Genomic DNA, 27,944 nt, shown 5'->3' on the forward strand with positions numbered 1-27,944 from the left:
AAGTCGCCGTTGAAGATTGTGTAGGTGAAGTGGGACCACGCCTGAGCCACGGACGCTAAGGTCTATCTGAAGCTGTCGGTTTTGTACTGCTGGTAGATCTCCTGGAACATGGCGGTGCAGTCCATCCTGACCCTGAGCTTGGCGCAGAGCAGGAAGACGCCGGACAGCTTGCGGTGCAGCGAGTAGATCTCCTCGGGCGGCGGACACAGGCGCTGCGCGAGGATGGTGGGCACGAGCGCGTGGAGGCGGCGCGTGGTCTGCTGCGTGCCGAAGTCGAACGCGCCGCCGCCGCCGGTGAACACCTCGCCCATGATCATCACCGTGTCCACGTGCGTCTCCTCCATTATCTGTGACCGAACATTGCGTTATGTGAGAGTCTTCTTGCTTTTATAGTGAGCTTGTGTTATAAATAATTAGGGCCAGTTTATTTATTTCGTAAAATTTTTGTTAGTTAAGAAAAGTTTCAATGATAGTCAACTACAAATAGAAACCAGATTATTATCTAGATTTTTTATGACCAAATTGTCAAAAAGTAGGAGCCTATCAATTCGACGTCAATTCATTCATTCGAATCAATTCCGTATTCATTTATTTATACTTGATGCACAAAAAATGGTTCATTACCGGACACCACCAGTCCACCATCAGGACAAAGAGAGATGTACAATATACCATATAAATACATATATCATATAATATTTACTCTCAAATGTTTACAAATGCCTTGTTAGTCAGCCAACATAATAAATACTAAGGGAGAGTTGCACCATTTTACTATAACGATAACCTATCCGTAACCAGCCGAATACTTGCCGCCCATTGTTCATAACGCTGATTTGACAACTGAAAATGGTTCGGTTACCGTTATAGTGAAATGGTGCAACGCACCGTAAGTATACAAACCTTAGATTCATAACCAGTCAGGAACTTCATCTCCTTTGACATGCGCAGTATAGCATCCCTGTCACCCAGAGACGCCGCGTGAATGATCTCAATGTACTGGTCCATAAACTCTTTCGAGTACTCCCGGGTGGCTCCGAAGTCCAGTAGAATCACCTGCGCAAAATATTGTATTAAACTATAAGCTTTATTTAGTGTAGTTGTAACATTTGTTAACACAACTGATGAAATTGTTGTAAAACCTATGATATAAAGAAGATGGATCAAAATTGCCCCACGTCCTATAACAATGTGACGTATCTAAAAAAAAAGATAAAAATGTTAAAAAAAATATGGCATACTCTCTAATTTATTTTTTTTACACCTTCATACGAAAAAAATGCTTTAAAAATTGTTCAGGCGCTGTTATGAAAACATCGTTCATAGGACTATTTATGGACTATTTTATTAAATTATTTTATTGTTTGATAGGGTATACCTCACAGGTGGTCCCATAATCATCAGGTCAGGATCTGATGATGGAAACCCTGAGAAATCCAGGGCAACTTTTGAAAGTTGTAGGCATGCGCAGGATAAAAACTTAACTACAAGGTGTATGTCTTATAATAATATGCAACAGTAAAGTTTTGGAGCTGACCTGATGATGGAGACGAAAGAAGGTCGAGGGAACTCGACAACCGAATATGTGAACTACCTCAGAAGTCGGTGTCTAATGGATGTACCAGTCAACAATTTGAAATTTCGGAAAACGCCTTCTCTCATTGAAGATGGCGGATCGATCGATCATGGTCATTGAACTGGTGGTTCCCGGATGTCATTTCTGGAGGTCTGATAGGCAAACGCTCCTCAAACGTAAAACACCGGTATTCAGTTGCATCCGTTTTGACTGGTAGCTGACGCCAACATAGATGGGAGAAGGTTAGGCAGATATTAGTTCATCCTCCGAGCCTTTTTCCCAATCATGTTGGGGTCGGCTTCCAGTCTAACCGGATTCAGCTGAGTACCAGTGCTTTACAAGAAGCGACTGCCTATCTGACCTCCTCAACCCAGTTACCTGGGCAACCCGATACCCCTTGGTTAGACTGGTGTCAGACTTACTGGCTTCTGACTACCCGTAACGACTGCCAAGGATGTTCAATAACAGCCGGGACCTACAGTTTAACGTGCCATCCGAAACACATGGGCAGATATTAGTTATATTATTATATTATAGCTTGTATGTCTCTACCAGACCTCGGGACTATAGAGTCCCGGATTTTTGGGAGGCGAACGTGGGGCCGAAGCCAACACGCTGAAGCCCTTTTGAGACAACTTTAATGAAATGGTGACACAAAACCGACGATTATCCCTGTATACACTATAGAAATGTACCCAAGGACAATCCCCGGTTCTGTGCTAAACTATTGCTAACTATGGATGAAAACTACTTGGGCTATTGTGATGGGATGCTAATGGACTAGGAATGGGAAACTACGGGAACTATGTCACCTGCCGATGACAATGTATTAAATACATGTAAAAATGGCAGGTGGAGACTCGCCAACTCACTTACTGGGCCCCCGGGAATCAGTCACTGAATAGCAACAAGAGAGCAACAGGTACATGAGCGGCTGAAGGGTGAGGATACCTCGGCGGACTTTAAACGCAGATCACGCGCTCCCTGTGGGTCCAGCATCACCGGCCCACTCGCCACTTACCACGAGGCACCTACCCTCCGAGTGGGCTGCTAACCCTGCTCTAGCGACTCCACTCTGACCGGCCGATGAAGGCAAGCCAAGAGGCGGGAGACCTATCCCCCGTCGGGTGTACTACGCCGAATCGAATAAGAAATAATCGAATATCAATTGATCGACCACTATAAATCGAAATTCTAAATACTCGAACATTCATAATATCGAATGGTTATTAAATCGAACATTCAATACATCGCGCAGTCAATACATCGAGTGTTCAAAATATCGAATGTTTGTTTGATCGAGCGTTAAATGCATCGCATACTCATCCTATCGAAAAATCTGTATTTTTTATGAATACAAGAAAAACTCAAAATTTTATAATAAAACACATTTTAATATAGTTTTTATTATTATTTAATATTTTTTCAATCGCATTATCATCCCTTTTGCCTCTTCTTTGTAAAGTAGGTCTTCCCAATCCCGCGTTTGCCTTTTCAATTCATACAAAAATTTTAAATGTACCTTTAAAAGATAAGAATTAAAGAATAAAATGTGTTTTATTATAAAATTTTGACTTTTTCTTGTATTCATAAAAAATACAGATTTTTCGATAGGATGAGTATGCGATGCATTTAACGCTCGATCAAACAAACATTCGATATTTTGAACACTCGATGTATTGACTGCGCGATGTATTGAATGTTCGATTTAATAACCATTCGATATTATGAATGTTCGAGTATTTAGAATTTCGATTTATAGTGGTCGATCAATTGATATTCGATTATTTGTTATTCGATTCGGCGTAGTACACCCTCCCCCGTCATGCTTCACTCCGGCAAGTCGGAGGTGGGGGACAGTATACTCTCCCTGGAGCACTCGGATATATAGCCCCGCGGGGTCGCTACTCCCCGTCATCCGCCTCAGATGCCCTGCGGGGCATTATATTATATATTATTATTATATCACAAACACAGCTATCATATATTATTATATATATGATTATACTGTGTTTGTGAATAAATAAATAAATATTATTGTATAAAATAACAAGGCACCTGTTTAGTAGTCGGGTTGTAGAAGAAATTGGCCCAGTTGGGGTCAGTTTGCATGCACCGCAGTACAAACATTTCTCGGAGACACAACTGCATGATCTTGTAGGCTATATCAACGCGAACTTCGTACGCTGCGTCAAACAGTTTGTCTAGCGGCACTCCGTCAATCAGTTCAGTTGTTATTACCTCTGGGGCACATAACTCGTCTGAAAGAAGGATAGATAGAGATAGATACTCTTTTGTAACACCCGGTTGATTGCATGTTTAAATAATGATGAGGATAGAGATTTCATAACGCAAAATCTCCTAATAAAGTGGCGCCCCCAAATGCGGGTGTTCGGGGGAAGAGGGACGTTACTATCTCCCCGCCCTTACACGCCTACCATAGAAACCGCAAATTATTTCTAAACAAAGTCATCAATCAGTCAAGACCAATCTTATAAACCACCAAGAATTTTATCTTCTCTCTTTATATAACATGAATGTACTAAACATAATTATTTTAAAACACGAGGTCTCGGGTTCGATTCCTGGGTTGGGCCGAAATCGCTTTCTGGGTTTCAGAAACTTCCACAAAGCAACCCGGAGCCTAGAAGGACGTAACATTAACGTAACATTAACATTACGTCTAGGACGACATAACATTAATATTCCTTACCAATAACATCAGGCACGAAGTACTCCGGGTAGGGAGCGAGCAGTTTCTTGAACTTCTTGGTGCACTCGGCTTCACGTATGTAGTCCACTTCCCATGACAGCTCTTTCTTAGCAACCTCCACTATGTTGTCTATGAACATCCCTTTGGGAAACATGTTCCATACCTGGGAATATTACAGTTGATAAATAAACAATGTAGCGAATGGGTTGAAAAAATATGTACCTAGAAATCGTTAATTTTCACTTTTGCATTAAATCATAACTTAAAAAAAAAATCCTAACGAAAAAAGTCGTGGTGGCTTAGTGGGTAAAGGACCAACCTCTCAAGTATATGTAAGTCCAAAAAATTCGTGCGTGGGTTCGATTCCAGGTCAGGCAAATACCAATGCAACTTTTCTAAGTTTTTATGTACTTTTTAAGTATATCTATGACACCAATGACTGTGTGGCACGTTAAGCTGTAGGTCTCGGCTATCATTGAACATCCTTGACAGTCGTTGCTGGTAGTCAGAAGCCAGTAAGTCTGACACCAGTAGTACTAATGGGTACTGGGTTGCCTGGGTAACTGGGTTGAAGGCATCAGACAAGGAGTCGCAGGCTAGGAAGATGATGGAAAAATATTATTCCTAACCTAGTAGAAAGTTACTTTCATTTCAAAATCAAAGGATGTTAAATAAATATTTTGCATTATAATTATGTTCATATGTTTTGTAAATAAGTGATGTTACCTTCATAACTCCCACGAGGTTGTCGATATCGCTGTTGATGCCTTTAGCGACGCCTGGGTACTGGACCTTGACTGCTACCTCCTTGCCGTCGTGTAGCACCGCCAGGTGGACTTGACCTACACAGTTAATTGATGATACATTAACCTGTGGTAAAAGCATTATCCCAAAAGTGGCTACTCCATGCCCAATTTTTAACTATCTCCTGTTTAAATGTCAAATAGCTCTTACCAATAGAGGCAGCAGCAAATGGCTTGTCCTCGAAGCTCGCGACCCTGTACCTCCACTCGGGCCCAAGTTGTGAACTCATGACCTTTTCCACCTGCCACGACGGCATGAAGTCGGCAGACTGGCGCACGCGTTGGAAAATACGCTGCAGCTCTGGAGATATCATCGAGTCATCTTGAATGCTTAGCAGTTGGCCAAGCTTTAGAGCAGCACCTGTTTATAAAAACAGCAAATCAGCATACTCATTCTGCTTCTCCATGCATGTATACACAGCTGGATCCAGGCCCGCCGCTAGCTGTTTGTTCGCCCGCGTGCAAAACTGATTATGCCGCCCTACGACTACATGTTATACTGGGTTTTGTCAAAAAATATATAGGGGGCGGGAGGTCCAGGGGATCCGGAATATGTTTTGAAAGAAGTGGCCCCTATGTTTTGAAAGATTGTGATTAATAGGTAGGTACCAACATATGTATATCAAAGTGCTTAGAATAGATTATGGGTAACTTAAACTAACGAACTTAAATATCAATAACAATTTTTAAATTCAGTAAAAATGTTATTTATTTACGGTTTCCCGTTGAAAAAGTCAACGCATAAGACACTCTCCATATGTAAAGAATGCGCGAGCGAAGCGAGCGCGAAAGTCTAAGGGCACAAAACAAATAAAACCACTGTAAATTAACAAAGCAAAGTCAAAAAGTAAGATACGTACAGAAATGAAGTGCAAATGTATATCAAGTCGCGAGCGAAGCGAGCCCGATTTTTTCATCATATACAGAAATGAAGTGCAAATGTGTATGAAGTCGCGAGCGAAGCGAGCGCGATTTTTTCCTTAGATTTTTCATGAAGTAAACATATCATGAAAAGCCAAAGTGTTCAAAAAGCTATAACGGACGTACGCGAAAAAAGATTTTTCGGAACTGAATGCCTCAACTATTAAACAAAGATAAATTGTGATATCTGACATGGAGGACACGCGAATTTTTTTGGGGATTCAAAGGATGAACCCGTCAAAATTGATAGGAGACGACCAAAGCTAGGGCGGCTTTTTCTGAAATTTTATTACTAACTAGCTGATCCCGCGAACTTCGTATCGTTCAAACCTTCCCTGGACCTCTACAGACATTTTATATAAAACCAAAATCAGCCCAATCGGCCCAGCCGTTCTCGAGTTTTAATCGGACTAACGAACAACAGTTCATTTTTATTTATATAGACTACTCATCTATTTTTATTACGTAATTGTGGTTTAATTTTGCCGCCCCTTAAATAGTGCTGCCCGGGGAATTTGCCTCTCCAGCCCTCCCCCCACGCTACGCTAATGGTTGATCTTAAATCGTTTTAATAATTTTTAATTTTGAAAATGATCTTTCAACAGATGTTACTGAAACCAGCAGTGTAAGTAATATTCTTAGCACTATTGCTGTGTCCGAAAATAATGAAATCAAATCATTGGTAAAAAGATGTTGTATTTTTTTAATATTAATTGATAAGTCGCTTGATTTGCCGCCCCCTAGGACGTGCCGCCCGCGTGCGGTGCACGCCTTGCACGCCCGCTTACGGCGGGCCTGGCTGGATCTACTTTCTCTCCCTCTCTTACCTCTGACTTTACAAAGCGTATCGACGATCCTCTCCGCGTTTGCCGGAGACAGGAACGAGTTGGCGGACTCGTCAACGTTACCAGTCACCTGCTGGAACGTGTTCCGAGCGTATTGAGCAACTGTCCCTACCCCAAGTCCCGCTGCCAGCGATCCAAATGAGAACATACGGCCGAGGCGGGAAGAAGGCACAACGCGGGCTTTCGAATTCTCGCTTAGCTGAGAACATAAATAAATGAGAAATTAGGACGAAGTCATGTATGCACAGCAGATGCTTAGTAAAAGTACTAACAGCAACTCTAATCTTTTTCTTAGCCACAGGCTTCGGCGATGCGGACACAGATTGGGACACAGGCGTCGGCGATGCAAGGCCAGCTTGACTCTTTGGCCTGGGACTAGGCACATCTGCCGCCGATTCAGCAGAAGTAACAGCCAGAAGAATATCATCAACCCTCTTTTCTTTGTCTTCTTTCAATTGCTTTTGTAAATCTTCAATAGGTGCCATTATCTGTACTTTATCCTGCCGGAATTCATTGGTTTTGGCAGAAACCGCAGCTGGGTTTTCCATTATCTGAACTTTTTTCAAAGTATCAAATGTCCTGTTGAACTCCCTGTTCAGCTCGTCAATTTCGTCTTTCATCTGTTGATCCATCTCAGGGCTTGCTGTAGAGGCATTCACATTTGGGACATGCATAGCCGCAAACTGTCTAAAGCCATGTGCGACTACAAACGCCCTCTCCATTAACTCTTTAGCGGATGGTGGGTTGGGGTTCATGGCTAATGGGTTAGTGGGGCAGTTGGACAGCAATGGCTTTAAGCTAGAGGTGTTCCATATTAGGGTAGATGCTTCAGCCTGTGCCTTGACCCCCGCTTCCACCACTAACCGCAGACCTCTCAATACGCCTATCAAGTCGTTAATGTGAGTCATGACCTGAAAGATTAGTTTGGTTATATACATAGATACAAATATATTAATAGATTCATTGAGGGTTGCAGTTAAATAATATAATTGTTAGAATAATGAAGATGAATTAGAGAACAAGCCATAAATGTACAAAACTATAATAATTATTATTCAGAATCTCAAAATCTTTAAACATGTTAGTGGAAATCTATGTAATTCATTTTACTTATACAATTCATATATTCAATACAGAAATGTGTGACATAACCTACATTATATATCAGACACTTTTTGAGATGTTTACATTTCCTAAAAAGTAATCAGAAAAATAATACATTCAAGATATCAATATGTCAAAGTCAGTCACATGTGAAGTCAAAAACTTGTACAAAGATAAGTGTATTCAAAAATTTACAACTTGATATTCACTATATCTTTCTAAAGTTTCAACAGCCATAAAAAATATTTTTTTTCAATTTTTTACAGCATCAAACAACATAATAGAACCCTATGGAATTGCATGTACACAATTTTCTATCAAAAGTTTGCACTAGTTTGAACCACTTGTTTAAGTTCTTCACTTACAAGTCATCATATTTTATGAATGTGAGAACAAGCAGGTTCAATGTTCGTCTTTTATTGTAACACTGATGCTTGATAAACTCAGTTTTGACCTTACAGATCATGAAGATCTTGCCGTGTGTGCACTCATGTACTTCTAATCAAAGTCTAACCAAGGGGTATCATGTTGCCCGGGTAATTGGGTTGAGGAGGTCAGATAGGCAGTCGCTCCTTGTAAAGCGCTGGTACTCTGCTGAATCTAGTTAGACTGTAAGTCTACCCCAACATAGTTGGGAAAAGGCTCGGGAGATGATGACTCATGCACATACTTCCAACTTGTTATCCATGTGCTACTTCATATTGACTCACTTCAAATAGAAAATATTTGAATAATACTGGTTCTATAGCATAGTCAATATACAGCACTGGATGTGGAGGACACTTAGCAGGTAACTCAAAGTTCAATCCAACCAGATCACAAAAAGCATACATAGCATAAATAAGACGACCCACTGACCGAGATTTTTCTTCCCTTTCCCTTCAAGGCTAAATTGTATTTTTATACTCAACTGAAAATCATGTACACTACTAACGAAAAAACCGTTGAAAGTACTTACTGTTATTGAACTGCCTCTACATTACAAGTAACCGGAACTGAAATTTAGTATTACTTACAAACAATTCATTCTTTTAAAATAAATACTCGTGTAGATTTATTTTAAGTACACTATTTTCTACAAACATAAAACAACTGACATGACATCCATCATCGGATCGGATCGGTAATCGGTTAAAAGCATTGACATATATTCTAGCTTCTAGCGATAGACAAGAACATCCATACAAATAATTTACCCGCATAAGTCGTCTGTTAACATCTTGTTGACGTATTGATGACGTATTGTGACATGTAGTCATCCTCATTGATGTTAATTGCAGAAGTGACATAATATTTTCGCTCGTATTTTGCCTACATTCTTCATTACTTAAAAAGTTTATATCTAAGTGAATTCAAAATCATGTAATATATCAAAAAGTTTATTTATATCTAAGTGAATGCAAAATCATGTAATATATTAAAACCAGGAACTTATTTTTAGGATTTTTTAATATTAATTACGATGTTTTTTTTTCTTAAGAGGGCTATCACAAATTTTCGCGAATTTAAACGCGCTGATATAATATCTTGTAGTGTTTTTACAGTAGCGAAATACATATGAGGTCATATTATTTTTTCTTGAAAGTAAGAACATACCATGACAAAGTCTGTTTTCATTTATATTATACCTACTGCCAGTTTTATGGCACATCTGTTTCTGCACGATTTTCTTAATCCATAATAGGCATGATGACAGTAATCAAAAATCATTAAAATAATATATTTATTAAATTAAACTTGAAGCTTGGAATACAAAGCGCGCATTGTTTTCTTTATTGATAATGTGATTAATATGTATTTTTATAAAATAAAATTACGAAATAAGGCAATCCGCCATGATATCTTGAACGCCAATCAGAGCTCGTGACGTCATCTCTCAAAACAACTCGCGCGAAAGCGCGCGAACGTCACATTTCGTTATTGTGAACTTCCACTGCGATCTTTGTTTTTAATTAATTAATTGTTTATAACACGAGTTATGGAGCCCGGATTTATCAAGGCAAACAGCGCTAATTTGCTTAGAATTGATATCATAATGCTGGGAGAGTTTTTGGCATCAAATAAAGATTTTTGTTCAGCTGAATTTAGAAATGTTAAAAATTCCATGTAAGTATACTAGTTTAATTAAAAAAACTTCCATGTAAGTGTATTAGTTTAGTTAAAAAAACTTCTATGTTAGAATATTAGTTTAATTAAAAACAATTTTAGTTATAAGTAAATGATATGATATGATATGAATAAAATGCGTAATATAACAGCAATGAGAGATGAAACCTAACCTCGAAATAGTTATTTACATTATAAACTATGCTAGAATCTAGAGAACTATGTAATAACTTACATCAAAGTGATCTTCACAAAAATAAAGTTGTACCCTGGGCAATATTGCTTTTGAATCTTGCCTTGCAAGTTTAAGCCACTTGTTTCGTATTTTTTTATTGTGAGGAACGTACACAAATAACTTATCAGGAGTTGTTTTGGATGTGTTCTTACACTGGGGGACCCCACAACACCTATGCACTTTCGAATTCATATTTAATAACACAAAAAACTTAATTATTGCACGAGCGTTGTTAACTTGCGTCTTGTAATTTCAGTCGTGACGTCACAAGTGACGACATGACACTGACAAGCGTTTTCGCGCTGGATTCAAAGTGGACAGAGAAAAAGGCAAATATTTGATAAAAAAACTTCGCATTTTCTTAAAATTAATAATTTTTCATATAAAATAGACGTATACCTACATCATACAAAGGAATTTAAAAATTTGTCATCATGCCTATTTTAAGATGGCGGGAAACAAATTAATGCATATTTGTAAAATTGAATTATAAATGAAAAGTATGATATACAAGCGTTGTAATAGCATGAACAGCGTGTAATTTTACTAACTTGACTCTTGAATAGTTTATATGTGTAAGTTTATACCTTGATATGTATTTTCTATTTTATAATTGTCTTTTCATTGACATCCATCTAACGCAGGTGTCAGAATCGCTCTGATATGCCATTTTGGGCAATGAATGCAAAGTCTGCAGTGCATTTCTTTGTATTTATATACAAAGAAATGCATAATTCCCTTTACTATTTCATCTCCAAAGATTTGGTACCTATGTAACTTTATAATATAAGCAATATTAAAGCACTCAGACTACTCAGAGCCACAAGATACAAGCTGTGCTTAGTTTGTGGCTCAACGGTAACTACCACAATGTAAAGTTGCTTTTTTGACAATAAACATTATTTTATTTTATTTATTTTTTTTATTTTATTTCAGTGTGGCAAGCTTTTTGTTCGGAACGTTCTATCCTATAAATAAATATCGATGGTTAAGGCCGGCAGCACACATCCGGTTTCCTGATCCGGTTTCCTGATCAGGAATCCTGATTCGGAAACCGGAATGCTCTTTTTTATACAAAATGTTCACAAGAGCGCACACGTTCTTACTTTTTCCGGACGGAAAAAAACCTGACATTCGGTTTAAAATTTTCTCCGTGCGTTCGGGTACTCAGAACGGAATAAAACCTGATGACGTCATTCCGAACGCAGTGCTCGCGAACAATTTGGTTCGACCGCCGCACACATACGGAAATTTTCATTCTGAATCAAGGTAGCCCTGTTCCGAATGGACGTGTATCAGAGCATTCAGAGCCCGCCTGTGACTGGCTTTTTATATATGTTTTTATTTTTGTATTAAATATTATAAAAAAAAACCTGTTTATTGAACAATTAACAAACGTACACATATTTACATAAATAAACACCCAAAAATAATGAGTTTTTTTTTTATTTCTCTCATATCTATGCCATTATAATAATAATAATCAGTTTTTATTCAGATAATACAATCCATTATAGTTAGTAAAGACATTTATGAAGTTCATCAAAGGATTTAATGGACTTTCTATAATACTTAATAAATAATTCTTCTGGGTATGCTCGTAATTTAGCTGTTTTAACATAGAATTGATTTTCGGATAATCTTTGAGCATTCGACGGGTGTACCCAGTAACGTCGTTTCCTCTTTTTCTTGTTTAGCGCCAGTAGCGCCAGGAAACCGGATGTGTGCTGCCGGCCTTAGGCCGGCAGCACACATCCGGTTTCCTGATCCGGTTTCCTGATCCGGTTTCCTGATCCGGTTTCCTGATCCGGTTTCCTGATCCGGTTTCCTGATCCGGTTTCCTGATCCGGTTTCCTGATCAGGAATCCTGATTCGGAAACCGGAATGCTCTTTTTTCATACAAAATGTTCACAAGAGCGCACACGTTCTTACTTTTTCCGGACGGAAAAAAACCTGACATTCGGTTTAAAATTTTCTCCGTGCGTTCGGGTACTCAGAACGGAATAAAACCTGATGACGTCATTCCGAACGCAGCGCTCGCGAACAATTTGGTTTGACCGCCGCACACATACGGAAATTTTCATTCTGAATCAAGGTAGCCCTGTTCCGAATGGACGTGTATCAGAGCCCGCTTGTCACTTGCTTTTTTATTTTAGTATATAATATGTTTTTTTTTGAGAGATGAAATCCAGTTTATTAAACAATTAACAAATCTATACTAATATTATAAAGCTGAAGAGTTTGTTTGTTTGTTTGAACGCGCTAATATCAGGTACTAAAGGTCCGATTTGAAAATTTCTTTCAGTGTTAGATAGCCCATTTATCGAGGAAGGCTATAGGCTACTTATCGGCTTTTTATCCCAGTACGGGAAGTAGTTCCCACGGGATGCGGGTGGAACCGCTGGCAGAAGATAGTATATACATATTTGCATACATAAAAGATAAATAGTTTAAAGAAGGCGGATCACAATCCATACAAAATTGCCCCATGTCCTATAACAAAGTGACGTATCTCAAAAAAAAAGATAACAATTTTAAAAACAATATGGTACTTATATGCAATTAACTCGTCATCCTCCATGATGCGTGTTTTCACTTAAGTGGCTTTATACGTACTGGCCATGTAAATTCAGAATGAAAAAAACCGAATGTGTGCGCTAGTGTCACGGAATCCCGAATAGGAATTCCTGATCAGGAAACCGTATCCGGAAACCGGATGTGTGCTGCCGGCCTAAGCCCGGCCGCAGACATCCGGTTTCCGGATACGGTTTCCTGATCAGGAATCCTGATTCGGAAACCGAAATGCTCTTTTTTCATACAAAATGTTCACAAGAGCGCACACGTTCTTACTTTTTCCGGACGGAAAATAACCTGACATTCAGTTTAAAATTTTCTCCGTGCGTTCGGGTACTCAGAACGGAATAAAACCTGATGACGTCATTCCGAACGCAGCGTTCGCGAACAATTTGGTTCGACCGCCGCACACATACGGAAATTTTCATTCTGAATCAAGGTAGCCCTGTTCCGAATGGACGTGTATCAGAGCATTCAGAGCCCGCCTGTGACTGGCTTTTTATATATGTTTTTATTTTTGTGTTAAATATTATTAAAAAAATCCTGTTTATTGAACAATTAACAAACGTACACATATTTACATAAATAAACACCCAAAAATAATAAGTTTTTTTATTTCTCTCATCTATGCCTTTATAATAATAATAATCAATTTTTATTCAGATAATACAATCCATTATTGTAGTAAAGACCGTTGTTATATAGTAAAGACATTTATGAAGTTCATCAAAGGATTTAATGGACTTTCTATAATACTTAATAAATAATTCTTCTGGGTATGCTCGTAATTTAGCTGTTTTAACATAGAATTGACTTTCGGATAATCTTTGACCATTCGACGGGTGTACCCAGTAACGTCGTTTCCTCTTTTTCTTGTTTAGCGCCAGTAAAAGTGCAACAGCAATCAATTCGTCATAGTCCATGATGTCGTGCCTTCAATATGGTTCCTCTTTACGTACTGGCCATGTAAATTCCGAATGAAAAAAACCGAATGTGTGCGCTAGTGACACGGAATCCCGAATCTGAATTCCTGATCAGGAAACCGTATCCGGAAACCGGATGTCTGCGGCCGGGCTAGGTCAAGTCATAGTTTATTACATTGAAACTTTATCACTTCACTACACTTTTAATTTGTTTTAATAGTATTTTTAATATATTTATAGATAGGTTTGTAAGTGTTCTTGTCTTTTAATAACTGTTCAAGTGTCTTGTCTGTCAAGTTAATCTCATAGTCACCCTATCAGAAAGGGACAGACGGCCTCCGTACTAACTGTTTCACTCGGCTCGTTTTTTGGTTAAAAGTGCGCAGTCCTGTTTACTATATTATGTCTATGAGGCAGATATACAGCCATGGCGAGTGCAGAATGGCACAGATTACCACAACATAGATACAAAAAAAAAAATGTTTCGTCTTCATATACATATAGAAGAATAAGATCATTCATAAAAATCGAGTGATTGAATGGCGTTATTCATCAAAGAGCTAGCTTGGCTAGCTGTTTGATAGAATCTGAGGAATGGCTACTAACTATTCGTAGGCTGTTTAGTTGTTTGGCTACGACATATCGACGATGATTATAATTATAATTTGTACCGACTAAATGAACTAAACACTACTACTAAACCTATGCCAGCGAATAATTTTCGTAGTATTTCACTTACATAGGTGCTGCTTCTAGTCGTCATGTGTTCAGAGGCGAAAAGAGGAGCCTTCTTTCCGAAGCGCACTCTTCTTTTATCTACACTGAATTTTATAGGCACACCTACTCGTGGGGACTAGGGATCTTAAGGTATGTAGAGGTACAGACTATTTTACATACCACGTTTTACAACATTGCTATACAACATGGTTCAGATACCTAAAGTGGACACTGATGTTATAACAATATGTGTCCAACAATTTTATATGTAAAATTTTTTGACGCTAGTTTTATGTAAGTATTGTAAATATCTATGTAAATAAAAAAATGTTATATAACATGCAGTGACATTGTGGATATTACTGAACAGCAACAGTGGTTACATAAAATTGCTATTCTTGGACGTGTTATAAAAAACAAGTTAGATATATTAATATGGTACCAAGTCTGTGCGCACCTTTATAATGCGAAATAAAACAAGAGTAACATCGTTCAGATTTAAAATGATTTTATTTCAAATCTTGTAAATGCTTATTTTAACAATAGTTTAATACGACTTACAGCCAGTTTCTTCATCAAAAGTTAAAGCCAAAGTAAAAGTCAAAGTAATGTCTAAAGTAAAAGTAACGGTCAAATTCAATTTTTCTATTAGTTTTGCTGTCACTTTAGCCTTGAAAAAACGTATTTGACCGTTACTTTTACTTTAGACATTACTTTAACTTTAACTTTTGATGAAGAAACTGGCCGATAGATGAGCTTATTAGTAACAACGTTTAAAGTTCTATTAAGTAAACGACTTTACTTATTTTTTTTTGAGTTATGTAAGTACCCAAGTGCTTGTAAGTTAACAAAACAGTTAACTTGCGCAGGTTTGTTATCGTCAAACAAGGTTCTTTTTCAACTTTAAAGTTATCTTATCCCAGAAAAAAATAAGTAAAGTTAAATAATGACTAGATGACTTGTAATTATTCTATTTTTACGACCTACCTCTCCAACGGTAGGCTCCTGTAATATCTAAAAGTATTCATAGGTTATTGAAATGTTACCTGATATGTGAATCTTATTTAATTTGTTTGAAAATAATTTCTGAGTAATGAAAATTTGTTTAACAGATAAGCAACGAATTAAACCTTTGCTTGTTAGTAATATTTCATTTCTGGACAAAAGCACCAATCGAATCTACCATAGACAAAAGCTTCTTATTCCTATATCACTTCAAATACAGTCGTCCAAGGTCCACTTGTTACCTTGTACCTGACTGGGCTTAGCTTTATTAGTTCCAACCCTTCTTACTCCCAATTTCTCCATCACTTACAAAACCTTCAAAGTTTATGAGAAAGGATTTATTAAAAAAAAAATAGGCTCCCTCGGTACCTATAATTTTAAATACCCAGATGCCTGTCATTTGAATTATTCCAGAGAAACTATGATTTTTATACTTACTACTGATGAATATATTTTTTCACGAATGATTATTTTTAATCACACTAATTAAATACGTACCTACAGATTTGTAACTACCTAAAGTACAGTTTATATTCTACATCTATCTGTTAACGATTTTGAAAACTACTGGACCAAAAGCTCGATTTCCGTTATTTTATTGTTAATCTTTTAAATATTTTTAGACTAGAATCGATAATCCATCTGATAACTGAACGTTGAAATAAAGCATAGTTGAAGTCTTGTACTTACTAAAAATAATTATGGCCTAATTCTGTTTTAATTTCACTCAACTAACTTCAAAATGATATGCAGATTTAAGTGTAGAAGAAACACAGTTTAAGTGATTACTGTGGACTTAGTTACTAGGTATTACTACGTATTTGAAACCTCTAATAATGTAACATCGTAAATTGCTACTACCTACTCAAAACATCAAAATGTTAAACACTTACATAGATTAAATCTACAAATCGGTTTCTCGTAAGCCGTTTTAATCATTGCATTGGTTGTCGACAGAAAGAAAGTTGTTAAACTTAGTTCATGATTACAGTGGTAGTAGAAATACTGCAGTCAGTAAGTAAGGTAGTGTACATAATCATCGTAGAGATATAGCAACGCCCACGTGTATGCATGCGGCTTTAGCCGTTGATATTATAATTTGCAACCACACAGAGATTCTTATACCATCCGTAGTTCCATGGAAACAAGTTGGTGTTTGAAATCGTAGGGTGTTTAGACGTAGTATGAGTGAGGGCTTGACGGGCAAGAGTCAGAAGACGAATGTGTCCCACAGTCTACAAGGACTCGGCAAGCCGGCAGAGGTGATGAAGAGTACTGCTGAAACAAATCAACCATACAATTAGCACCTGAACAAAATGATGTTGGTGACGTTAATTACCTAATTAATTAAAGAAATCAGGTGAAAGGATCTATTAATGTATGTAGGTATGTAGGTACCTAAATTTCCTGATTATTTTTCAGGGGTCCATCGTGACTTTCCAAAGTCAGACTTCATTTTATACATACCGTATCTACCTATATATTTCCAGTAGCTTGCTAGTTACAACAGACTCTTCAATTTACAGGTTAGCAGCTATAAAGGTCATAGTAGACTTATCGACCAGCTTTTAACCATGGTTTTTGATCGCAACCGGGTAAAAAGTTAAGCAAAATCAATTTCTACTAATTTGATATTTGCAACATTAAAAACGTATTTACTTAAACTACATACTATTAGTGAGATAGGTATTGAAAGGTATAAACACATACATTTTGACATGCGGCCATCTGATTCACAGTTATATTCGTTCGTCCAAGTAACCGCTCATCTCGGATGAAGTCCGGCTCCCGATGGAAAACTCCTAAAAATAGACACATAATTAAATCTGCATTGGATAAACTAAAATAGGTAAGTCCACATAAAGTTAGTGAACTCGATTATAATATCGTGTTTTGATCTGGTAATTTCAGTGGATGCAAGAGACATAGAAGATCTTTGAGGAGCGAAACAGCAGATGCTTTAATTATTGCAGTTATAGCATAGATTTGTGTTATTAATATCTTATGGATAGTGGATTCCTGAAGCTTATTGGGTCTGGAACCTTGAGGTCATGCCTAGCTGAAAGTTAAGAACATTAAGAACAAGCATGGATTTGAAAAGGCCTAGGATTCTATCACCTAAGTATATAATTAGCAAAAGTTTTACTAACTCTATGAGATGCACATTCAATAGGAAGGCATTTTGTATCTTCGTAATAAAGGAAGACCAGTTTGTCATAAGGGTTGGTTGCATTATCCGGGCATTTTGAAACAATGAAGCAGCTTAGTTGACTCCGAATGGGCGAGACTATGGAAAGACCACGGAAGATCGAAGGGTTTGGGCAACATTCTCAAATAAAGCGTATAATGGTAAATAAATGTATTCAGTCAGCAGATTATTGGTACTAAACTAAGTGAGATTCATCTCTCAAAAAGATAAGAGAAGAATTCAGTAGTTTTCAGAAGAGAAAAACAAAAATTGCCTTTAGAGAACGAGCTCAGAAATCTTCGCAGCATATGAGAGTATTTGATGGACAGCATTAAAATGAAGAAGTCACATTTTGGCAGAATCTAGATTCTAGGAAGACAGAACTATTTAAATTGTTTAGTTTAAACACAACTACAAGTAGAATCCGCTTATAACCCAATCCCATTTCAACTACTTCTTAACTCATACTATGTATACAAGAAGAACAGGGTCTGTTGTCTTAAAATCTTATTTTCAAAAGCCCAGAAAAGTCTCAATATTGGAAATGAAATAATGCGGGTTCTACTGCAGTTGCCTTAATCACCTGCATTGAACCAAAGTAATATTGTCCGATCACTATCATACAGAGAGCTGTATCTGTGCAAAAAACAAACATATAGGTACAAAGGTACATAATATTAAACTAGGTCCGCATAGTGAACCTGTGGGTTGGTGCATGAGCTCTATGAGCTGGCTAAGTAGACTTTTATGCGATTATGTGAAATACGCCTCACTGTTGACTAGAATACGAAGCAGCTCCAGTAGCATTGGGCATTTTATAAAGTTCCTAGTGCGTCAGGGTAAACCCTTTAGCTAAATAATTTTAATTACCAACCATAGATATAAGTAAGCATTAGTAAGAAGTGAACCTTTGTAGCATCATTTAATGAATTATTATTACATGTCTGGTAACAAATATTATTTGATACTGTAACGCAGTGCTGACACTCACCGTCATTGCGTGGTATGATGTCAGGGTTCATGGCCGCACTCTGTCGTCTTGCCATCAGGACTTTAGTTCCGAGGCTGATAGATACAATAGCGATGATGAACGCCAAGGTCCCCACGAGCGCCTCCACATACGGCATCCAAGTACTGGTCATATAGTTGTTAAGAGCTGAAAAAGGGAACTTAGCTATGTAGTCGGATAATTAGGTACCTATCAATATCGTTCGCAAGTCAAAGCCAAAGCAATGCCCATTCAGAGAACATTGTGTATTTTAAGACCGCAGTAAAACGACTTCAGAACAGAACAGTTCGCTTTCGCTGGAGATTCGCAATGCCAATGTTATCATAGTTTAAGGCAAAATAAAAGACGTGACGGACGCGAAGAAATTGTAACATTCCCACTAGAATGATGAACGCGACATTAGGTTAACAAGATACTTTACCTGAAGCCGGTGGTGGTTTCAAAGACTGCAGGGCAATAACATTCTCGACGCTCTTGCCTCGGGAGTTGGTAGCATATAAGACAGCCGTCATATTGCGCGAGTACACGATATCGGGTAGGAAGAAGTGGCCGGCCACGTCCGTCACGTTTCGCACTGGTGTTCCGTCTTCATCGAGGACTTCGAGGTGAATGCTTTGGGGACGACCGCCGTCCCAGCCTGAGGATATGAAAATTTTAATGTATTTATGTACCTGTCTTAATACGAACAATTCCATTGTTACAATTGATGCATGTCACAAATTACTAATGAAATAACAGTAGGTATTAGAAAACTATGACAGAATAATCTGTTAAAATGCAAGATTGTCAGCTTTTTTTGTATGTCACCTTTCTTGCATTGCACTCGTAAAGCGTTCGGGTAAGTCCGTGACACGCGGCAGTCGGGAAGTGAGGGAGGCCCGCCAGAGGTGATGTTGAAACTGCACGGCTTCTTCTGTTCTCCGAAGCTGTTGGTAGCACGGCAGTGAAGCTGTCCAATGTCTCCCTCGCGTGACAGCCAAGTCAGGGTCGATGAGTATCTATGAGGGTAGCCGGGGACTTTCTGCAATTTTTTTGAATAAGCCATGATGCCGTAACCTTTGTATGTTTCTCAACATAATTTTATTTGACTAAATATCGTTTTGCAGGGGAATAAAGAAAACAAGAAGTGGTGTAACAGTAGAATTCTCGCATGGTTAAGGCCAAGCTGTACGTATCGGAAGGTTTGAAGAACTATTTAATCAGGGCAAGTGAAAAAGTAATACTAACCCCTTTAAACACGCTTCCGTACAATTGATGATTGATTTATTATTGTATTAGGGTAACTCACAGTGACACCGGTGTACAAGGTGGTAGAATCGGCAAAAGTCCAGCTGAACTGCATTGGCTCGGGAGAGGCATCCACGGTGCAGGTCACAGTCTCGGCTTCCCTGACTACAGCTCCAATCTTCTCCTCGCGACCCATTTGGCAGACCGGCCGGTCTACAGAGAGAACGTTTTGTTTTCGTGGAAGTTCAGATATTAGCTTGGAGTGTTCTCGTTATTTCTCTGATAATCAATTTTGTTTAAGGAACTTGGACTTGAGGATACCCAATCGATTTGATGATAGATACCAAAAACATAAACTACATAGTAGGTAACTAGGTACATACTTCATGGATAATGTGAATGATAATGTGATTCGTTTTCCCTTAAAGAAGTGAAATGGGGAAACATACAAACCACGGCTATTCTGAAATTAATAATTTTGGTAACATAGAGTTATGATTATCCTACAGGCTTGGTACTTACATCCAACATTCAGGGTGACCTTGTCCACGAAGCGCTCGGAGGGAAGGTGAGAGTTGTGAGCTCGGCAGACCAGCTTCTTCTGGTCGTCGCGGAGAGAGGGCGCCAGCGTCAGCGAAGATACCGTGTAGTTTCCGTCGTGGAGTTCCTGATAAGCCATTGTTAAACGTACAAAACCATGGAAGAAAAGATAAGGTTTTCCATACCTCGTAGAGATTGAAAGCAGCTCATATTGTTTGACGCTTGTAACTTATGATTTGTCACCGTAGTGTAGTGGGAGGACCAAGAGCCAACGGGGCAGCAAAAATAAAGTCTTCACAATGTCGTATTGATTTGTTTTATATATCGTACTTATATTATCGTATTTATAAACAAACAATTTTGTATAATATAATATGTAGGTATATGCAATGCAGCTTGAAAATAAAGGTATTTTGATTTAATATTTATACCGTGCATTCGATTACCATACAGTCTAGAACTGTATTTTTTTTCCACTCACCTTGTGCACGGTGGGTCTAAGCATGGTGTCTCCAAGGTGCCAGGTGATGGCAGGCGGGGGTACGCAGCCGATGACGACACAATCCACCACGCGAGGCTGGCCAGCCTCGAAGTCATAGTTGTTGTTCAAACGGATTTCCACGCTCATTGGCGGCACTGCGGAGACACGACCAGTAAGTCACAACAAACTCGGTCGCACGACAAGAGATCAATGATAATGACTAGTCAAACTCAAATGTTTTTATTTCAAACTAGCTGACCCGGCGAACTTCGCACCGCCTTTTCCTTATTTGCTCACCGTTTAGACCTACCCTGGACTACGACAAACATTTTAAAACCAAAATCAGCTCAATCGGCCCAGCCGTTCTCGAGTTTTAATCAGACTAACGAACAACAATTCATTTTTATTTATATAGAAGATAGATAGGTCTTTGTAGGCTACTATGAAACGTCACACTAGTTGCACGGTTCCGAATACTTGGTCTCATGGAGAAGAGCCGGCAAGAAACTCCATAATAGTACAACGATCTGCCAGAGGATTCAAGTAATCGATTTTTTGTAAAGTAATTCGTATTATTTTGTCCTAAGTTTTTGCGTAATCATTCCTTGACTGTCATAACACATCGGACTCGACGACGTGTTATGATAGTCAAGGAATTGTAAGGGTCTACACGACACACGACACGCGTCTACACAGTCCATGTAGCTGGAGCAAGTTAACATGCGCAAGTGACAAGAGCACGCGGGTGGGTATTGTGCTTTGGTACATGCGCGAGTCCCTGGACCCGCACTGTAATGCATGTAACATGCGCAAGCTACTTGCACCGCATAGATGCGAAAAAGTTATGTTTGTCATACTTACAGTACATCTTAATGACCACACCAGCAATCAGAGGCTCCGTAACGTCAGAGTTTTGGGCCAAGCATTCATAGTGTGCATCCAAGTCAGATCGGGTCAAGTTGTTCAAGTGCAAGTCAACTCGCAGTATGCCTGGCTGGTACACGTAGGCACGCTTCGTCACCAAGCCGTTGCGACGCCAGTACACCTCCGTTTCTGGCACCTCTGTAGATATTATAAACCAATTTTAGAGCTGGATAAGGTTTTAATAAGAATTGTCAGTGGAATAGTAAAAAACACTAGATAATTAAAAGATGTAATTTTCTTCTTGAATTCTCTCATTTTGCTAGCCTGTACCCATAGCTTTCCTATCCCTGCTAATATTATAAATGCGAAAGTTACTCTGTCTGTCACTCTTTCAAACCAATGAACTGATTATAATAAAATTTGGTACAAGGATAGAGTTGACTCTCTGAACATCATCCTCCGAGCCTTTTTCCCAATCATGTTGGGGTCGGCTTCCAGTCTAACCGGATTCAGCTGAGTACCAGTGTTTTACAAGAAGCGACTGCCTATCTGACCTCCTCAACCCAGTTACCGGGGCAACCCGATACCCCTTGGTTAGACTGGTGTCAGACTTACTGGCTTCTGACTACCCGTAACGACTGCCAAGGACGTTCAATGACAGCCGGGACCTACAGTTTAACGTGCCATGTCCGAAACACAGTCAGTCACACAGTGGTGTCTAAGATATACTTAGAAAGTACATACAAACTTACAAAAGTTGCACTGGTACTTGCCTGACCTGGGATCGAACCCGCGCCCTCATACTTGAGAGGAGGCCACCACGACTTTTTAGAGTTATTATAGAGTTGACTCTCTGAACGCGCTAAATATATACATACTAATACTGTAAAGCTAAAGAGTTTCAATTTTTTAATGTTTATTTGGTCGAACGGGCTAATCTCAAAACAATATTTTAACAGATAGATTCATAGAGGAAGTCTACTTTTTAGCAGTAGCTAGGGGATGAGGATAAAATCTATGGCGAAAGCATGTGATTGTTTACTTGTGCTCTTACTATCCTTGACTTCGCACGTCAGCACCAGGTTGGAGCCAAGGCTCAGAGGACCCACGTAGCCCTGGATGATCGGACTTCCATCGCCAGTGTAAAGCTTCGGCAACCCGGGGGACTCTGAAGGATCAAAGAAATCATTGTGAGATTCTTTTTTTCTGTTCTGCTACAGAAATTATTACTCAAACATACACAATACACATACAACCACTCGCAAACACAAGTCCACTCTCAAGGTATATACTACTAATAGTATACATGTGTGAAAGTTTATGAGAATGCTCACGCAAAAACGGCTGGGCCGATTTAATTGAAATAGATAAAGCTACCCTGGATTAACACATAGGCTACTTTTTAGTGAACACACCACTCAGGCGAAGCTGCGGGCAGAAGCTAGTATGGTATAATTTTGATCAAGATCTTAGAATATTCATCATCACCATCATCATCACTACCATCATCATCATCACCATAATCATCATCATCATCACCATAATCATCATCATCACCATCACCATCATCATCATCATCACCACCACCATCATCATCACCATCATTATCACCATTACCATCATCATCACCATCATCATCGTGATCACGATCATCGTATTTCAATTTTGGATTATTTTTAATTTTAGATAACAGTGTTTTATGTAATCATAAATACCTATATTTTGTCTTAATTGATGCGCCACAGTTTTAAACTTTTGCAACTGCCATCATTTAAATTATTATATTGTTTTCTATATATTTATATATTTGTTCGTGCTCGTTGGTCTAGTTGTCGCAAGTGTGGCTGCTGAGCACGATTCCCGATCCCCGATTCCCGAGTCGGGCCGAAATCGCTTTGTGGGTTTAAGAAGACTTTCACAAAGCAGCCCGAAGCCTGGAAGTTGGTGATTGATTCACCCGTGCATCGGAGAGCACGTAAATGTCGGGCTAAGAGAGTGAAGGAATAGGGAGTGCACCTGTGTCTGCGCAAATGCTTGTGCACTATAATATGTCCTGCGCAGTTGGCTAATCTCCTTACATGAGAACAGCCGCCGTAGCCGATAATCGGCTAGGAGGACATCATCATTCATCATCATATTTTTTCTAATAAACGATTTAAATTTTATTTTATTCGAAGTTGAATGTATGCCGCGGTTTGCCAGTTATTAACATAATTCAGTACTTGCTAAACATACGTCTTACAGAAAGGAGTTCCACAAAGGCTACTTACCAACCAGCCTAACTTCGATGATGTAGTCGACAGACGGAGAAGCTTGGTAGTGGACTCGGCAGCGATACAGCCCAGCGTCGCGGTCAGAAACCTTCTTGATGAGCAACGAGGTCGAGTCATGACAGAAGCCGGAATCGCAGGGAGTACCAAACACGTGGTTACGAAGGGCAATCCTGTGAACGAACGTATGGAGTTAAAACAAGGAATAGTCGACTTTATGTGTAGGGTGAAAGGCAGTGGTCCCACTGCCGGCGAGAAAACATTCCGTTTTACATTTCGAGATATGACTGCCGGCGACGACTCACTTTATTAGTGTTGTCGCCGAGAGAACAGATTTCAGAAGCTCATTCATCATTTCTCATCATCGATCATTTGTTTGTACTTGCACACTCGCTTATAGCGTGGCGATAAAACTATCGAAACTACACACTCGCTGATCGCCAACTCTTTTATAGTTTCTAATTCTGCTCGTTTCTCGTTCATCGTTGCCGGTCGGACCACTGCATTAGGTTGATTTCTCAATTGAGGCTCTTCTCTTCTTTATTATACAGATGCACTACTAATCCCTTGGTAACCTGGTTGTTAGGGTTTTCATAGTAAACTATTTGCATCACAGAGTTACTAACACATTGTACTTCGATGATGGGATTACATACGCGTCACTGGAGCGATAGGATTTATGATAGATTGTACTAAAAGGTGAGAGTACCCGCACACTGCAGACTAAACGTCGGCCGACAGTTGGAAATACATTTTTTTTATAAAATCAACCAAAGCTTTTACTCGGTCAAATACCTGGTCGTCGTTATGAGCATCCTATATAGGTACCATTCATTTCCATAATTATAAAGCGTCTGATCAAACTGTCGGCCGACTAAAAAGTTTGTAGTGTGCGGGTCTAATACTGGCGCTGAACCTATTTAATGCATCCTTTTTGCATGAACGAACCTCAGCAAATTGTTTCATGTTTGAAATGATTGCATAACATTAACGTAGTACTTAAATGGTGTAAGCTTTAATAATGAATAACTCATTATAATGGAACGCACTAATAACGTTGAAATATAATATTTGTACGTAATGATATACATTTCTATGTAATGCATTTCTGAATACAAAGTTTCCCTCCCAACCTCCCACATAAGTACGTTCATGTCAAATGTATAGTATTCCGTTAAACAGAAAATCCTTAGTTCCGAGAAGCACTATGCTGCAGCATGTAGGTAACCATTTATTAAAATAACTACATTTATTTCAGTAAACATAAGTATGTAAGTATATGAGATGTAAGCAAATCTTGTGAGAGTAACTTAATGAAAGCAATGTGAAATAGCTTTGAAAGGACTAGAATTTCCAACTTCTGCATGTTTTCCTTTATTTATCCGACTGTCCTCAAAGTATGTTTGCTTTTCCGTATTAAATTAACATACTGTCTGCCTGAGTTACTTACTGATATCTTTAGATGAATACGGATTTTTATCACTTTTGGTACAACATGGAAGGAAATAAATGAGTAGAAATTAAATAATTAAGAATATTTTAAAAAAATCTTACGTCCTGTTAGACGAGACTGGGGTCTAGTTAAATAGAGACATAAGTATCTGAACAGAGCCAGAGTTCCATAAAATCCTCAGAAACGCCCCAAGTAATAAACCTCAGAAATAGTTATGCAGAACTCTGAGGATTTTGTGCATCGTACCGAACGTAAGATTTACTAATATATACACAGGAGAAATTCCAGGATCTTGCTTCTGGTGTTTCAGGAAGTTAACTTAACGCCTAGGAAAATGTGCAGAATTTGAACAACTAAGTGCCCATAACTTGGAAGTTTTCCACTGAGCTGCATGAATTCAGGATTCGAAGTTCGCTCGGCCGAATGCTAACGGTCGGCAAATGTTCGTTAGTTACTCATGTTCAGAGAATCTGGAATCTGAGGCTTTTCGAATTTCCACGAAATAATAATGCACAGGGAGGCAAATTGCGAAATATGTGCGTCCATTTCATTTTGAAATTATGTTTGAATAGGTCAAAGCTGAAAGCTCTGAATGACTTTCCTGAAACTATGTACGGACATGTTGATGTCAATTACGTACATACAGAATCTATTCCAGTGAGCTCTAATGAAACTGTGCTTACATATTGTGCTCTCCTGCAAAACGTACTTAATTACAACATAGTTTATATTTGTTAATTATTTCCTATCCTCATTTACCTTTTATCTACATTTTGTTACGTAAAACTGTGTCATTAGTAGGTAGTATTTCTATATAAGTAAATATTAGGTGATCAAGTAGGCATCAACCATAGTTATTCTAGTCAAAAGGGTCATTTAGTAATTTAGGTTATCTAACTAATCTAACCATACACTGTCTGACCACAAAAACTTTTAAACGTCAGTTTAAGACTTGTCTAAAAAAATGTCAAATTATGACGTTGACATATGGTCCATTTTGCAGCCAAAATTATTTTAGACAAGTGTAAAACAGGTGTTAAAGTTTTTGTAGTAAGGCCATCAGTATTTAAAGTTACGTCCTTTTTTTCAATTTGAACTTTGAAATTATACTCGTAGATATTTTAATGTTCGAAACTCATAACAAACCCGTTTACGGTTATTAATAAATACCAAAAATATTTCCGTTTACATTTGTATTTAAATTAAACATTTCTGTAATAGATATTCTATGAAATATAACAGTAAGTGAATTCTAGGAACGTTCTTACGGCTCAATAACTCGAAAGCTGTGCAAATTTCTACAGCATACTATTTTAAATCCTCTTGAGTATAATTAGAACGAAGGTAAGAGGAAAAATAATGGCCTAGAATTATAATAGAGCGTCTTTTGGTCTCCCGTGGGAAGAGAAATAATTGTAAACAAATAAAACGTAAGGATAATATTATCAATAAAACAAATAATTAGTTAGCACACTATTTACCACTTAATAAGGACTTAGTGCTTATTTGTTCAATAAATAGTTTGTTTTGTAGCCGTAATACTCATGAGTGCCTGCAGCTGTGCACGGGGTCTCGGGTACGACTCCAGGTTCGGGAGAAAATTACTCTCCGGTCGTATCGTAGTATTGTCTCTCAAGACTATGAGAGTGATGGAATTGAGGAAAGACAAACATGATATTAGAACTACAGGAGTTTGACTCTTGATGCCTAACGTTATATCAGCAATAATTGCCTATAAATGTTCATACTTTCCCAAGATTAAGTGCAGTTCGTCATAGTTTAGGCTTAGGGTGCTGATATAATTGTGATCTCCTTATCCGCCTCAACCTGTTGGTTTTCAGCTGCGCCTAACCGGGTCGATAAAGCCCTTCACAGGCTAATGTAACTGCCAAGTTGTGAGTGTAGTCCAGTTGAAGTACTTACTGTATGTAAACCTTTACAGTTGATAAGTGTACTTGTATGTAATTAATAATTTTATAAACTACTGTGTAACTCGAATTGTGTGTAAGGGGAGCTTAATTTGGTGGTTGAATCGTCCCCGTAGAGCTAAAAGTCACTAAGTCCGAATGTCATCAAGATGACATTGATAACTTATTTTCGTTTTTTTTCGGACATAGTGACTTTTCGCTGTACGGAGACGAAATGATGGCCACTTACCGCTTATCAGAGTTTTCGAGCGGGAACCGGTAGAGGTATTCAAGGTCGTTTCTAAGCCAGAGGATGTAGGACTCGGGGCCATCCAGGAAGACCTTCCCCTGGCCGCACGGCAGCCGCGCGTCTCGACCTCGCACCGCTCTCAGGATCACTACTTCTGACACCATTAATTGTTAGAAAAAACGTAAATACAATGCACGCTGCAGACTTTTCAGTTGAACCGACGATGATTCTTT

The 27,944-nt window shown here is 38.6% G+C and overlaps 2 protein-coding genes across 4 annotated transcripts; both read right to left on the bottom strand.

The window, feature by feature from the left end:
* LOC124645403 (atypical kinase COQ8B, mitochondrial-like) lies at positions 1-9,081 on the bottom strand. Of its 3 annotated transcripts, none has more exons than XM_047185210.1 (9): positions 8,921-9,081; positions 7,131-7,501; positions 6,841-7,057; positions 5,244-5,453; positions 5,016-5,131; positions 4,290-4,452; positions 3,635-3,837; positions 904-1,056; positions 1-347 (listed from the first exon to the last, which is right to left on the bottom strand). In XM_047185210.1, exons 2-9 carry the CDS (start codon positions 7,488-7,490, stop codon positions 63-65), a joined length of 1,707 nt encoding a protein of 568 aa, XP_047041166.1. In that variant the 5' UTR covers positions 7,491-7,501; positions 8,921-9,081; the 3' UTR covers positions 1-62. The 3 variants fall into 3 exon arrangements, with proteins under 3 accessions (XP_047041166.1, XP_047041165.1, XP_047041164.1); XM_047185209.1 differs by having other exon boundaries at positions 7,131-7,769; XM_047185208.1 differs by lacking the exon at positions 8,921-9,081 and having other exon boundaries at positions 7,131-7,811.
* Positions 9,082-15,231: 6,150 nt separating this feature from the next.
* LOC124645343 lies at positions 15,232-27,875 on the bottom strand. The gene is made up of 12 exons (XM_047185151.1): positions 27,712-27,875; positions 24,102-24,274; positions 22,874-22,999; positions 21,829-22,029; positions 20,968-21,122; positions 20,469-20,613; positions 20,008-20,159; positions 19,527-19,740; positions 19,141-19,356; positions 18,702-18,866; positions 17,233-17,324; positions 15,232-16,800 (listed from the first exon to the last, which is right to left on the bottom strand). Exons 1-12 carry the CDS (start codon positions 27,873-27,875, stop codon positions 16,696-16,698), a joined length of 1,908 nt encoding a protein of 635 aa, XP_047041107.1. The 3' UTR covers positions 15,232-16,695.
* Positions 27,876-27,944: the final 69 nt, after the last annotated feature.

The sequence above is a fragment of the Helicoverpa zea genome, chromosome 31, assembly GCF_022581195.2.
Source record: "Helicoverpa zea isolate HzStark_Cry1AcR chromosome 31, ilHelZeax1.1, whole genome shotgun sequence".
NCBI classification, from domain to species: domain Eukaryota; kingdom Metazoa; phylum Arthropoda; class Insecta; order Lepidoptera; family Noctuidae; genus Helicoverpa; species Helicoverpa zea.

What these genes read in the sequence shown, in the direction of transcription:
- LOC124645403 (XM_047185208.1), bottom strand. Translation starts at nt 7,796, where the DNA reads ATGTATATAACCAAACTAATCTTTCAGGTCATGACTCACATTAACGAC. An exon ending in CTTCGTGCCTGATGTTATTG is followed by an intron (nt 3,838 to 4,289) that starts GTAAGGAATATT and finishes TCCTTCTTTCAG; the next exon opens with ACGAGTTATGTGCCCCAGAG. An exon ending in TGACTGGTTATGAATCTAAG is followed by an intron (nt 348 to 903) that starts GTTTGTATACTT and finishes GTTCGGTCACAG; the next exon opens with ATAATGGAGGAGACGCACGT.
- LOC124645343 (XM_047185151.1), bottom strand. Translation starts at nt 27,875, where the DNA reads ATGGTGTCAGAAGTAGTGATCCTGAGAGCGGTGCGAGGTCGAGACGCG. An exon ending in TGTGGTCATTAAGATGTACT is followed by an intron (nt 21,123 to 21,828) that starts GTAAGTATGACA and finishes GTGTCTCCGCAG; the next exon opens with TGCCGCCAATGAGCGTGGAA. An exon ending in ACGAGTGCAATGCAAGAAAG is followed by an intron (nt 19,357 to 19,526) that starts GTGACATACAAA and finishes TCATATCCTCAG; the next exon opens with GCTGGGACGGCGGTCGTCCC.